General features: G+C 39.9%; 1 protein-coding gene across 1 annotated transcript; it reads left to right on the top strand.

Moving 5' to 3' along the window:
* Positions 1-758: 758 nt before the first annotated feature.
* mboat4 (membrane bound O-acyltransferase domain containing 4) lies at positions 759-12,275 on the top strand. Its single transcript, XM_062544204.1, has 3 exons — positions 759-877; positions 3,973-4,197; positions 11,342-12,275. Exons 1-3 carry the CDS (start codon positions 759-761, stop codon positions 12,273-12,275), a joined length of 1,278 nt encoding a protein of 425 aa, XP_062400188.1.
* Positions 12,276-12,968: the final 693 nt, after the last annotated feature.

Here is a 12,968-nt window from a genome sequence, read left to right as displayed (position 1 = left end):
CAACTCCTGAGATTTGGAATTATGGATAGTTAGCAGAAATTTTAATGGACAGAACATTTGCTTCAAAGACTTTGTTGTTTGGGCTACCGGCATGCTTCAGTTGGCTTACAAAATTGTGCACATCTGTGCCAGTCTTCAGTCAAATTCACAGGCTGCTGGTGGCCAACCTGTCTCAGCTCAGGTCTGTGGCCGGCGTCTCGTTTGTTTCTATGCCTCACCGAGGTCCCACTTACATTCACCCACCAGTTTTCACCCACCGGATCCACTCAAGCTCACTCCTCTCAAGCCAGACTCTCCTGACCAATTCTGCCTGCTTCTAGTGTTGCTGAATCTGTCTCTGACTTGGCCAAGGCAGTCAACTGTGTCTGTGTCACCAACCTGGTGTCTGATACTGTGTCTCTAACACAGCTTCTGTCCTCAAGTCTGTTCTGGCCACTCTCCTGGTCTGTCTCTCAATTCGTGTTCCTGGAGGAGCTGATAGGGGGACAGTTTTACTAGATAATGCTAACCTTTAAAATAAACCATTAACAGTACAAGGACACATGTACAAACACATACCTCTTTTTCTGAGCACCTGAAGTATCTTAATGGGTTCCTATCATTAATGTAGATACCAGATGCCAGATGTTTTGCTGTAGTGACAGATGGATGTAACATACTGTGAAGATAGTGGGCTTGTCTTACAGTATAAAAATGTGTTTCCCTCATTTTTTCACCATTTAAAACCTTGTATGTGTTGTTAAATCACAAAGACTATAATGGCATCCATTTGGGATTTTAGTGAAAGTGCACAGTTGATGTATCAATTAATCTCAATTCCCTTTGCTTTAATATTCTATTGCTTGGCAACAAATGGATACCTATCCTTGATTCAAAGGTTTGTGTCTGCAATTTTCTGACATGCAAAGTTTTGAGGACATTTTTCCAATAGAGTGAGATCAAAATGACATTCTTCAAATGTATAAATGTTATAAATTCATAAGCGTTACGATGAGAAAGCAAGCACGAGAGATATTGAACAAACAGTCAGCAAATTTAATCAACTTCAAGTGTAGTCAAAATACAATAGAAGTGCTGTTCCAGAAGGACACTAAAAAGGGATGGAATATTCTTTTTCACACTTGAATGTTAATGAACCAGAGTCAACGGTCACCGGTGAAAAGTAAGTTCTCTTCAAAATAGCTATAACTATTTCACTCACTTATTTTGTAAACTGTAAGTACGTATTCGATTTTATTAGGAAACCACAACTTGTGTATCTTTTTTGGAACCTACAAACACACAAATTGTATACAAATGCACATGAATTCGGGTGTGATTCAACAAAAATATACAAAAGAGGAAAAACCTCCAGAAATGTTCTTCATTCACGATGTAACAAGCCGATAAGCATTCACTGACAATGCAATGTTATCTAATCAAGTGAAGTTAGACAACGTCTTTACAGTGCTTGCAGAATACAAGGGCACAAAGTCCAAAGATCAGTTCAGTTTATCTTAGTTTTCCTGTAAGGGCACATGGCTTATACCTACATATATATTATATAGCTGGTTGTTAGGTACATTGTGCATTTCAGGCATAAAAGTAATGGAAGCTCTGCGTTATCACAGATAATATTAGCTGTGATGACCTGCAGCTGAACTCATGCCTTTATCATCACCAGTTCTATCACAAAATACTCAAAATACAAAAAAGTAATTGCTTCAATTTCAAGTAGTCAAGTTTGTTTGTGCTATAGAATAGATGTCATTAAATGTATCCGCATTATAACAAATAAAAATTACATTTTGTAGTAAGTATGTTTGCCTGTATTACACAAATCTATTGTTTAAAAAAGTATATGCAGGCATTCAGCACAATTCATGTTAGATTTTATTCTTTGGAAGGCAGAGCTTAAGGTGGTATGGAGTTCGGGAGGTGACATTGCAAGATGTTTTTGTATATCAAAATAATGTGCACTCCTTTTACTAAATTGTGGTCTCATTTTACTAAATTGTATGCTGAGTTTGGAAATTGTACACTTGTTTTAATTAACAGTATGCTCATGTAAATGAAAGCTATTAATTTAGTAAATCGTGCTAATGTCTGTCTAAAAGTGAACAATCCATGAGAGTATGTAAAGTAAAATGAGCATGCCATTTTTAAATGAACACATAGTGATGGTTGAAAGTGTTGGCACACATGCTAAAGTTGGCTAAAAAGAGGAATATGGAAATTGATTTTAATGCCTTAAGTAAACAAAAGGCAATATCCACCTTTTAAGGACACCATTTTTCTTTGTGAATTAATGATCATGTATCATAAATAAATAAATGTTCTTCCATGAAATACAGAGGGCACTATAATTGGCACCCCATCTTAAATTCCCATCGAGGTAAAAAATAGAGGAAAAAATATAAGACAATACTAGATGTACTGCATAGCGGTACAAAATATGACTGCCGCTCAGTCCTGCACATTCTCTACAAAAATAGATCACACTTGTCAATTTGTCTCCATCTCCATCTCTCCACTCTATTCTCCATCTATAGGCACCGATTTATGTTTCTGTTGGTGGATGCTAGAGCCTGATTTATTAACCATTTTCAAAACTATCAGTATTGGCATTTATAACAGCCGATAAATATCGTTTTTTAATTTAGTAAAGGAAAATTAAATATTGATCCTTTATTTTGGCTGCTTTTAACATTACATAGTTTGTCCAATAGATGGTGCAGCGTCTTCCTGCAGGACACACACATGTTCCTTGATTCCCTTCATTTCTTATAACAACAATCAAAGTTTATGCTTTCAGCTTTGTGGTTTGTGTTTTCATCATAAGATGATTTTCATGTGAAACGTAATTTGAGAATGTTAATTTGACATGCTTGGTTTTTACTGCAGTAATGTTAGGCCAGTGATTTTAGAGATCTGGGACAAAACCACCAGATTTAGAGTAAAAATATAATATTTATTAAAAACATAATATTAATTAAAAAATACAAATATCTTCGAAATCTTACAGTTTTTCTTAATCGCTTTGGTGCTTTTCTCTGATCAGAATTTAAATTCTCATATTAGTTCAACCTCCACAACATTTAGGCATTTGTGCACATCATACAGTAGCAATTTCTCCATCCTCTGAATAAATTGCAAATGCTGTTTTATAGCATTATCATTTGCTTATGTCATGTCAGTCAAAATGAACAATACTTATAGTATTGAATGGTGGATTTTTGGTCACGCGAACAACCCCCCAAACTGCTTATTTTCTTTTTGGACTTATACGGTTGTTCCTCACATGGACTCAATTGTAAAAACTGAACAATCTATCTGGGAATTAAATGGTTGATGCTAAAAGCTTAAAATAAGTAGTAAAGCACCTTTAGTCCATGAACAATCTTGTAAGGAGTAAAGCATGTCAAATGAGTGCTCCAGAAATAGCACTTTTGTTGTGGTTGGACTTCAAGTTGTTTCTGCTGCTGATTTTCATTCTGTTAATGACCATGTTGTGTTCTTATGGTGTGTCAGTTTGATTAATGCTGGAATTTTGACAAAAATGTTCAACTTAGCTGCTGTTTTCTGTTTACATTGTATCCAGTTCAAGTGATAAAATTGTTCAACCCTCTTAACCTCAGAAATTCTCTTCTTGGGTGCATAATTTGGTCATAGTAGAGAAAGGTGGCCAACACCTGAGTGATTAGCATCTTGCATTTTTCTCTCAGGAGTAGTATTAATGATGCGGATTGTGATTAAAATCATAAATATTTTCCTAAAATTCAGCAAATTGCTCCTCATAGTCCTCTAGATGCTTTTTGAGTGTGAATAACTATGTTGTAAATTGGACTGAGAAATGAACAGCTGTAGGCAATGTGGCCAAACAATTACTTTATGGTCTTATTGAACACATCTATTTGAATACACTTTTTTGGTTAAGAGAGTTCTTGTTCCTATGATGTTCCCATAGTTACACTGCATCACCTCTCTTTTCAGATACATCTACCTGGGTGTTGGAGGTTTTTCACTTGCTGTTATAAGCATGGGCTGGTATAGTGCTGTCCTGTTTGTTTCTGTGATCATGTCTACATTGTTGATTTATTTTGTGGACTCACAAAAAATACACTGGAGGATTTTTATTGTTCAAATGCTATGGCAATCCTTTTGGCATATGCTCCTACTTTTCAGGCTTTACTGGCAAGAGGAACCTGCAGATCCTAGGTATGATCAATATTTAATTAAATTCTAAAACTAGTATCAGTGGTAAAGGGATTTCTCTCAGTAGCCTACAATCTCTTCCAATATCATCCACATAAATATGATAGAATTAAAACATAAAAACATATTGCCAATGTAATGCAGAGATGATCAAATAGCTCCAGTGCATAAAGATTAACTTTACAGTGAACATATAATGAAGGTAAGAAATCAGACATTTATTACGCAAACACGTGTGCAGAAATAAACACTACAAAAAAAGTACAAATAAATAATAAAGATATTTATCCAAATAAGCGTATAATATGCACATATGCTTTCCATTAATAGGCCTACCAATATACAGAAATACTTAAAGGAACCGTATGTAAGAAATGTATTTCAATTAATCATAAAATGGCCCTAATATGTCACTAGACATTAAGAAATCACGCTAATTTCAAACACTTATATCACTGACAACAATATTCCGACTAAGATATGAAGGGTTCAGATGCAAAAGCCTCTGAATCCGTCTGACCACTTTTCTTTTAAATGAGCATTTTGTATCAGACTCCTATAGGGTTTCGCCTACAAATCAATATTTCAGACCAGGAAGAGAATGATATTTAGTGAGTTTTGAAGCTAAATTATTGAATTAACTTACACTATATGTGAAGAGCATTCACTCACCATCATTATCTCATCATTGACAATAGTGGATTTAGAGGCTTTTGCATCTGAACTCTTCATATTGTCATTTAAAAGTGAAGTTGCAGCCCTCAACTGATGTTGATGTTATGTTGTGTTTTGGTTTTCTGCGGCGCCGTACTCTTATAATCAAGTCAGAAGTGTTTCGGCATCCGGGTTGCCAGCTCTGCTAGTTACCACAGCTGCAGCTACAAACGTGTCGGATAAAAAATGTCTAACGTTATGAAACCTAAAAGACCTCGTTATGAATCCGAAATACATCCGAAATAAAACAAGGATAGGCTAGGTCTAGGAGATTGACACCCCGTTTATATGACAACGTTTTTGTCTTCATCGCTTTCACACCTTTAACGATACCGGTGTTATGTGGTAACTGGCTTCCTATGTCAACTGGCTTCCTTGACGTTCCACGATTGATGAGGTTTCTTCGACAGATGTGGCACCACGATTTGTCAACTTTCTGATATAAACGGGAGACGAACGAATACAAATATGCATGACATCTTTAAATGTCAAAATTGGTTGTAGTAGGCTACGTGCACTGGATCATGAATATGCCATCGAAAAATTAATACCTAAATAAAGTAATTATAACTCCACATGGGAACTACGCTGCAAGATTGACAGTCCGTTACTCATCTATTCTCACCACCATGAATGCATTTCAGGTGCCACTCTAATCGATAATGGATTAATCCAACACTATTCGTCAGATTTGCAGTTATCATGAAATCTTCCACCCGGTTTACCCTGTACAGTGTTTTTTAAAAGCCTGTTGACTGTTGGACTTAATGGAACAAGTGCATGGAGTACGATGTGAAGAATTCTTACATTAATGTGATCGATACCATACAGCCAGTAGCCTACGTGAGTAACTTTATCTCTGTGTTATCCAAATGTCTTAAAGTTAGCGAGGTTGAGTCTGCTAACACAACAACACACCAGAGCTGGCTGTTTTTTTCACGGACCCGAGATGATGGAAGTAGGCTATAGCTTTTCTCTTCTCGCGCTGGCCCCTTCTTAGCTAGTCGGGCTGGCTCTGGTCGGCCTAATATCAATCCAACAGAGGGGGGAAGAATAGAATAGGCCTATATGTCGATTTTGCAACAAATTATTCCGACTAAGTTGCAGTGTGGCTGCTGGCTGTGTTCAATTGGAAACTCATAGAAACTCTGGGGCGATTTTCATCAACAATAATCAACCCCACGCACATAACCAGAAAATACCGAAATAAGATACCAAAAAACAATTAAGTAGCAACGTTGTGTGAAAAGAGAAATGCAACCAGAATATAACATTTCTTTTTTTAGTTGTAATAACGTTCCGGGAACTTTGATAACCTGGAGCTAACGTTCTCTCCAGGGTATTAAAAGGTTAGGATAAACTAACCACAGGAGAACCAACGGCTAACGTTATTTGCTTGCTGGGATTCAACCAAAATATAACGTTTCTTTTGTTTTGACAACCTGGAGATAACGTTCTCTAGACGTTATTAGTAGGTTGCTGAAAAACGAACCATAGGGGAACCAAAAGCTAACGTTACTTAAAGTTAGCAGAACATTATTTGCTTGTTGGGATAGCTGTCTGCGTATTAGACTATAACTCCTGCGCAACCAAAATGTGTGCGCGTAGGCTCTGCATTAAGTTGATTACGGCTACGTGTTCATTAACTCTTCTAGCAGGGGGAGGTGGTGGATTTAAAAGTAGCCTAGAGACTATTTTGGTGCAGGTTATTGTAATGCGTTGTCGCTGGTCGTCGAAATCATGCAGAATTGCAACGTTTTGTTCCAGCATTGTCAAGAAATGCAGCAGTGTAGCAGCACACACACGGCTCCGTGATCCAGCATTGTAATTGTTGTTCTGCCAAGGGTCTAGTCAGGTGAGGTCAAGCGCGAGGGCTGGACTAGAGGTTCGAGGTGGGGCTATGTCGTCATAAAAACCCCAGATGTGCCTTTACACGGCAAAACGAAAACGGGGTTTTCAAAAACCTCCACCCTAGAAGCAGTTTTCAAAAACCATTGTTTTCAGCCACCAAAACGGCGTCGTCGTGTAAACAAAAGGCCTAACTGATGAAAAAAACACAGTTTTTGAAAAAAAAACCGTTGTCAGGCCTTAAGAGGTAAGAGGTAAGAGGTGGAAGATGTGGGTCATCGATTTGAAAAGGTAGCCTAAGGAATTGTCTGGGAAATAAAAACAGGGAGTCATTGGTAACGTTAGCAATGCATTATCAGAATCCATTTCTCTGTCATTATGCTAAGAAGACGCCGAGGAAAACAACATTAGCACTTGCCATTGAAAGCTGTAGCTGTAGTATGTTCCTGTTGGATCCTGCAGCCTGGCAACCGCAACTCAGAGTGGAGGGGGAGGGGATACACCACTAGCCTGACTATTTTTATTTGAAAAAATCCCAGGGGAACACCCAGGCTACCGCGCTACAGTATTTTGAAAGTAATTGCAGTACTATTTTTGGCCAAAACCCTACATACGGTTCCTTTAAAGAGACTCTATGCAACATTTTCATAGTCATAAAATCGCTTAGAAATTGTTGTTTTGCTTGACTGACCAGTTTTATCGAAAACAGTAATATTTCCTCCTGCCCCCAGTGTCCCTATCCGCTATTGCAGCCTTGCAGTTGTCCAGGGAGCAATCGCCAGGGCTGCCAAGTTTCGGAAAATGGCAATGCGTGAGACTTGGCAGCCCTGACGATCGCTCCTTGTTTACATCTGGAAGTCTGAGACGCGTGAGGAACAAGAAGAACCACGCTTGAAATTTATATATAGCCTATAGGCCTATATGTATAAATATACACGCTAAAGCTGTCAGGGAAGCTCTGCAGAGAAATATGCAAGTATAAAACGAGCGAAAACGAAAAACGAAACCGAAACCGGAGATGAAATCGTTTCTCTTTAACTGGAAAAGTTGGCAGTGCCGCAACTGGCTGGGGCACCTGCACCGCACGCCGGCGACCCGGGTTGATTCCCACCCCGTGGTCCTTTCTGGATCCCACCCCAACGCTCTCTCCCATTCACTTCCTGTCTCTCTTCACTATCCTATCGTTAAAGGCATAAAAGTCCAAAAAATATACTTAAAACCCCCCCCCCCTATAAATTATAATAAGACAACCAGTTCCTATAAGCTCATTTCGTCAGAGCCAGTTTGAGAGGGATCTGATCTCACTTTGAAAAAAAATCAGCAGTATTGCAATATATAGGCCTACTTTATGTCCAGAAAACCTTACAATTTTACTCAATCTAAAGGCCTATTCGGACGGGATTAGTTTTATGGGGGGACGTAGAGTAATGCAGGTTTATCATATGACCTCTGTAATATAAATGTCCAATTCGGACGGGACTAGACATCTCTTGTCATTTTACTTGACATGGGAGGAGTAACTACGTTTACGTTCTGCCGTCACATCTTCGTCGCCGTGCATGTGATACTTTGCGTCAGGTACGTGCGGCATTTTCAGATTTGAAAGACTACACAAGTTGGTTAAACTAGCAAACGTTAGCTTTATGTTATGCCATAAGTAGTTTGAAATGGCTAACAATATCAAGCTATTAGGCAAACTAGCTAACATCCTATTAGGAGCTGCACAGCATGTTATGTTTTCATTCAGACTATGGTGGAATTGTTTTCAAATCAGGATGTGACGAAATATTACAGCCATCTTTACAGAGGGTCGCGTTCGCACGGGATTAATTTTACCTAGGGTAATTTCTCCGGACCGTTTTACGGAAGGTAAAACTGTCTGTAAATGTCACCAACATACTCCGTTATGTTTACTGACATGGCGCGTCCGGACGGGACTACATTACCTGGTAATTATTACTTTACCTGATGTCACCCCATAAAACTAATCCCGTCCAAATAGGCCTTTACTGTAGCTAATTGGGCTAATCTTGAGCTAATCTTAGGCCCTGTTTACACGACAACGTTTTTTTCATCAGTTAGGCCTTTCGTTTACACGACGACGCCGTTTTGGCGGCTGAAAACGATGGTTTTTGAAAACTGCTTCTAGGGTGGAGGTTTTTGAGGACCCCGTTTTCGTTTTGACGTGTAAAGGCACATCTGGGGTTTTTATGACGACATAGCCCCACCTCGAACCTCTACAGTAGTCCAGCCCCTGCGCTTGACCTCACCTGACTAGACACTTGGCAGAACAACAACAATGCTGGAGCCGTGTGCTGCTGCAATTCTGCAATTCTGCATGATTTCGACGACCAGCAACAACGCATTAACAATAACCTGCGCCAAAATAGTCTCTAGGCTACTTTTAAATCCACCACCTTCCCTGCTAGACTGCTAGAAGAGTTGATGAACACCTAGCTGTAATCAACTTAATGCAGAGCATACGAGCACACATTTTGTTTGCGCAGGAGGGTTACATGCTGCTACTCAGACATGCCACCACTACGACATGCTTCCATTTAGACATGCCTCTATTTAGACATGCTGCCAGTCTGACACATTTTAGTACCCCCATTCCGACAGTTTACAAATCCTATTTTTTTCCAAGTCAATTTAACGGATCCGACGGACGCAAAGTGCGTCAAAAAACACACCCATTCTTCTCTGGTACATTGCTCCGCGATTATTAGTCACAGCGAGATGAGACCTATATTGCATGAAAGAGCAGAACCGGGGCTTTCCAACGAGACACGTATGAAAATAAAATAAAATCATGAATTTAAATCAAAGTATATCATATTTACAGTCTATATTGCTCTGCGTTCACCCACGCAGCCACTCTCACTTGAATTACTCTGGGACCAGGCATCGCACAGACATGACACGCTAGGGCTGTAGTCAAGACCACCTTTGTCGAGTCCAAGACAAGTCCAAGACCAGGACCGGTCGAGACCAAGTCAAGACCGAGTCCAAAGAGGTTCAAGTCCAAGACAGACCGAGTCCAAAAGACTCGAGTCCGAGTCAAGACCGAGTCCAGGACAGAAAAAAACAAATTGCATGCATGACAGTATAAAGACAATCATTTTGGGTTATTATTTGCTGATCTAAATACCCACCCAGGATTTGTAAGCATAACCATTCCCCTTGATATCACATAATCTCATCTAAAGAAAACAGAATGATATAAGGTGATACCTTAGTTACAACTAATACAAACACCAATCCACCACTATTACCACTGCTAGGTACTAGTACTGAGCATTTGAGCAACTAAATTACAATAGCTTCACTCCAGACATAGACAAGAATGACCAGTATTACAGAGTGTACTCCTACTTCCCTTGAATATTATAAAATAATAAAGACGCCTGGACTCGGTCAAGACCAATAACCATATTTGGCAAGACCAGTGGCCGAGACCGAGACAAGTCCAAGTCAAATACCAGCGAGTCCGAGACAAGTCCGAGACCATAAAAAAACGGACTCGAGTCCGGACTCGAGTACTACAGCCCCAAATGAAAGAGGAGAAACAGAGCTTTCCATTGATACCAAACACATCGATCCTTTATCGTTATAAAACAGACGAAGTGACTAACAAATAAGAATGTCATATAGCTTCGGCTACCGCTACTTTCGTTTGATTTAGCCTACTCGTGAAACCGTGGTCAAAAAGATATGGCTTGCATGTCAGATAAAAGAGGAGAGCTAGAGCTATCCACAGATACCAAATACTACCTTCTAGGCCATAAAACAGACGAAGTGACAGCAAAATAATAACTTAATTTAGCTCCACTTAGTCCGCGAATAATGCTGGCCTCCTTTACATTTCAGTAAATAATGTAGGCGAATGTCCGTCGCCTATGTTAACCGTGCATGCGAAATACAGGGTTGCTTCAGGTGTTTGGCGGCGGGCAGTTCCGATGATAGACATTCGATATTATTCTAGGGGGGCATATACAACAACATTACAAGACAGAAATTGAAAAGCAATCCTGTGTATTAGCTCTCAATGGTTGTGCAAACATCCACGATGTGCTTGACATAAAGGGCTGCCAAGTTTTCATAACATGGCAAGCGTGAGAGTCCATCCGGCGAAAGTTTTGTGACACTGACAGCTCCGATTAGAGTCGCTTTTTTTGAGAGCGCTCATTGAATGACGAGGAAAAGGTATTTGCATAGCTACTGTTGGGAACACCCACTGGCATGCTTCTTCTGGGCAACTTGGCGTTTTCACCTCTGTGTGTAAACGCAAATGTTTTTTTGACCGGTATCGTTAAAGGTGTGAAAGCGGTGAAGACAAAAACGCCCTGCGTCGTCATGTAAACGGGGTCTTACTGTTGCTACCTAATAAACTGTTATCAGTTGAAAGGGACTACTTTTTAACCATTAATTGTGAACACAGTCGTATTCATCGTGGCACGCAAATGAACAAGATTGGTAAATATGGAGAAAGATTCACTGAGTGTGTGTATTCATTGCCTTATTTATTATGGAACAACATCATGACATGACTTCCATTAAATCTAGATAATATTTTTCACTTCAGACTCTTACTGATGTTGTCCTCCTTGATGCTGCTTACCCAACGAGTGACTTCTGTTTCCATGGATCTTGAAGAGGGAAAAGTGATACACCCTAGATTCAGAGGAAGGATCTCCACTTCTCACCTCCTCCCATACATGTGCTACACTCTCTCGTTTGTTTGTTTGCTTGGTGGTCCTCTATGTCCATATGACCAATTTCTGTCTTTTGTGCAGAACATTCAACAAAATCCTCCACCTTCTCCTCTACACAGAGTTTCTCTGAGGCTTTTATGGGTTGTTGTCTTGGAAGTCATTAAATATGTACTAATATTTTTTCTCAAAGCTAGTTCAGTAAATCTGAATAACTTCAGTGGTCTACTTTGGATGTGGAGTCTGTCACTGGTTCTGAAGATAACCTACTATTCTCATTGGGCCCTAAGTGAATGTCTGAATAATGCCATTGGTCTTGGTTTCTGTGGTAATCGCCTGACTGGTCTCCAGTGCTGGAATGGTCTGTCAGATGGGGAACTATGGATCACAGAGACATCATGCCGATTGTCTGAGTTTACCCGTCGATGGAATGGCACAACTGCTGAATGGTTGCGAAGGCTCATTCACCAGAGATGCCAGACTTTCCCCTTGGGATTAACGTTTGGTTTTTCAGCCCTGTGGCATGGTCTTCACCCAGGTCAGGTGAAAGGTTTTTTTTTCTGGGCGGTCAGTGTGAAGGCTGATTATCAACTTCATAATCTCTTGAGTCCAAGGCTAACCTCACCATGGATAAGGAAGGTATTCAGATGTTTCAGCTGGATACAGACCCAGATGGTCATGGCATGTGTTATCATAACCATTGAACTTAGACATGTAACATGGTCCTTTTATGTGAATTACGTTAGCATCTCTTCTCTTATCTATATCCTCACAGTGTGTTTATCAGCAGCACTTCCATCATGTTGATCTACATTAATGAATGAATAAATGGCTGGGTGCTAGGAGGAGGAACGGTAACTTACTAAGTCCTAAGATCTTATGTATTGTATTGGTGAAGGCAGTGCAGTGCCTGTACAAAAAAATGCCTTTTCCTCTAGAAAGCCTGTTACCCAATAGACCTCTGAAGTTCGCCTACAAAAAGGATCCAAAGCTGCCATCTTTGCCCATATAAGGAGATCCGGGAGTTAATTGAAGCTAACTGCCTATGGCAAGTTGCATTGTAAGTTAGCTCTAGGGTAGCGAAGATCAAAGTGTGCCATCTTCACCTACCGAAGATCACAGTATGCACTTGAAGGCAGAGGACAAAACTTTGTAGCGCAAAACGTCTGCATTTCCAATTTCTTCGTCCCCGTGAGAGTTTAACAGGTGCAATAATTCAAAATCCCCATGTTATTTTCCCATAGAAAAAATCTTGAGATACCGGATCTCCTTATTTGGGCAAAGATGGTGGCTTTTTTGTAGGCGAACTTCAGAGGTCTATAGACCTCTGAAGTTCGCCTACAAAAAGGATCCAAAGCTGCCATCTTTGCCCATATAAGGAGATCCGGGAGTTAATTGAAGCTAACTGCCTATGGCAAGTTGCATTGTAAGTTAGCTTTGGGGTAGCAAAGATCAAAGTGTGCCGTCTTCACCTGCCGACGATCACAGTATCCACTAGAC

Source organism: Sardina pilchardus, chromosome 8 (genome assembly GCF_963854185.1).
Source record: "Sardina pilchardus chromosome 8, fSarPil1.1, whole genome shotgun sequence".
Classification (NCBI taxonomy): domain Eukaryota; kingdom Metazoa; phylum Chordata; class Actinopteri; order Clupeiformes; family Clupeidae; genus Sardina; species Sardina pilchardus.
Note: the sequence above shows the minus strand (reverse complement) of the source record. Positions and strands in the feature narration are given on the sequence as shown.

What these genes read in the sequence shown, in the direction of transcription:
- mboat4 (XM_062544204.1), top strand. Translation starts at nt 759, where the DNA reads ATGGCATCCATTTGGGATTTTAGTGAAAGTGCACAGTTGATGTATCAA. An exon ending in TACCTATCCTTGATTCAAAG is followed by an intron (nt 878 to 3,972) that starts GTTTGTGTCTGC and finishes CTCTCTTTTCAG; the next exon opens with ATACATCTACCTGGGTGTTG. An exon ending in GAGGAACCTGCAGATCCTAG is followed by an intron (nt 4,198 to 11,341) that starts GTATGATCAATA and finishes TTTTCACTTCAG; the next exon opens with ACTCTTACTGATGTTGTCCT.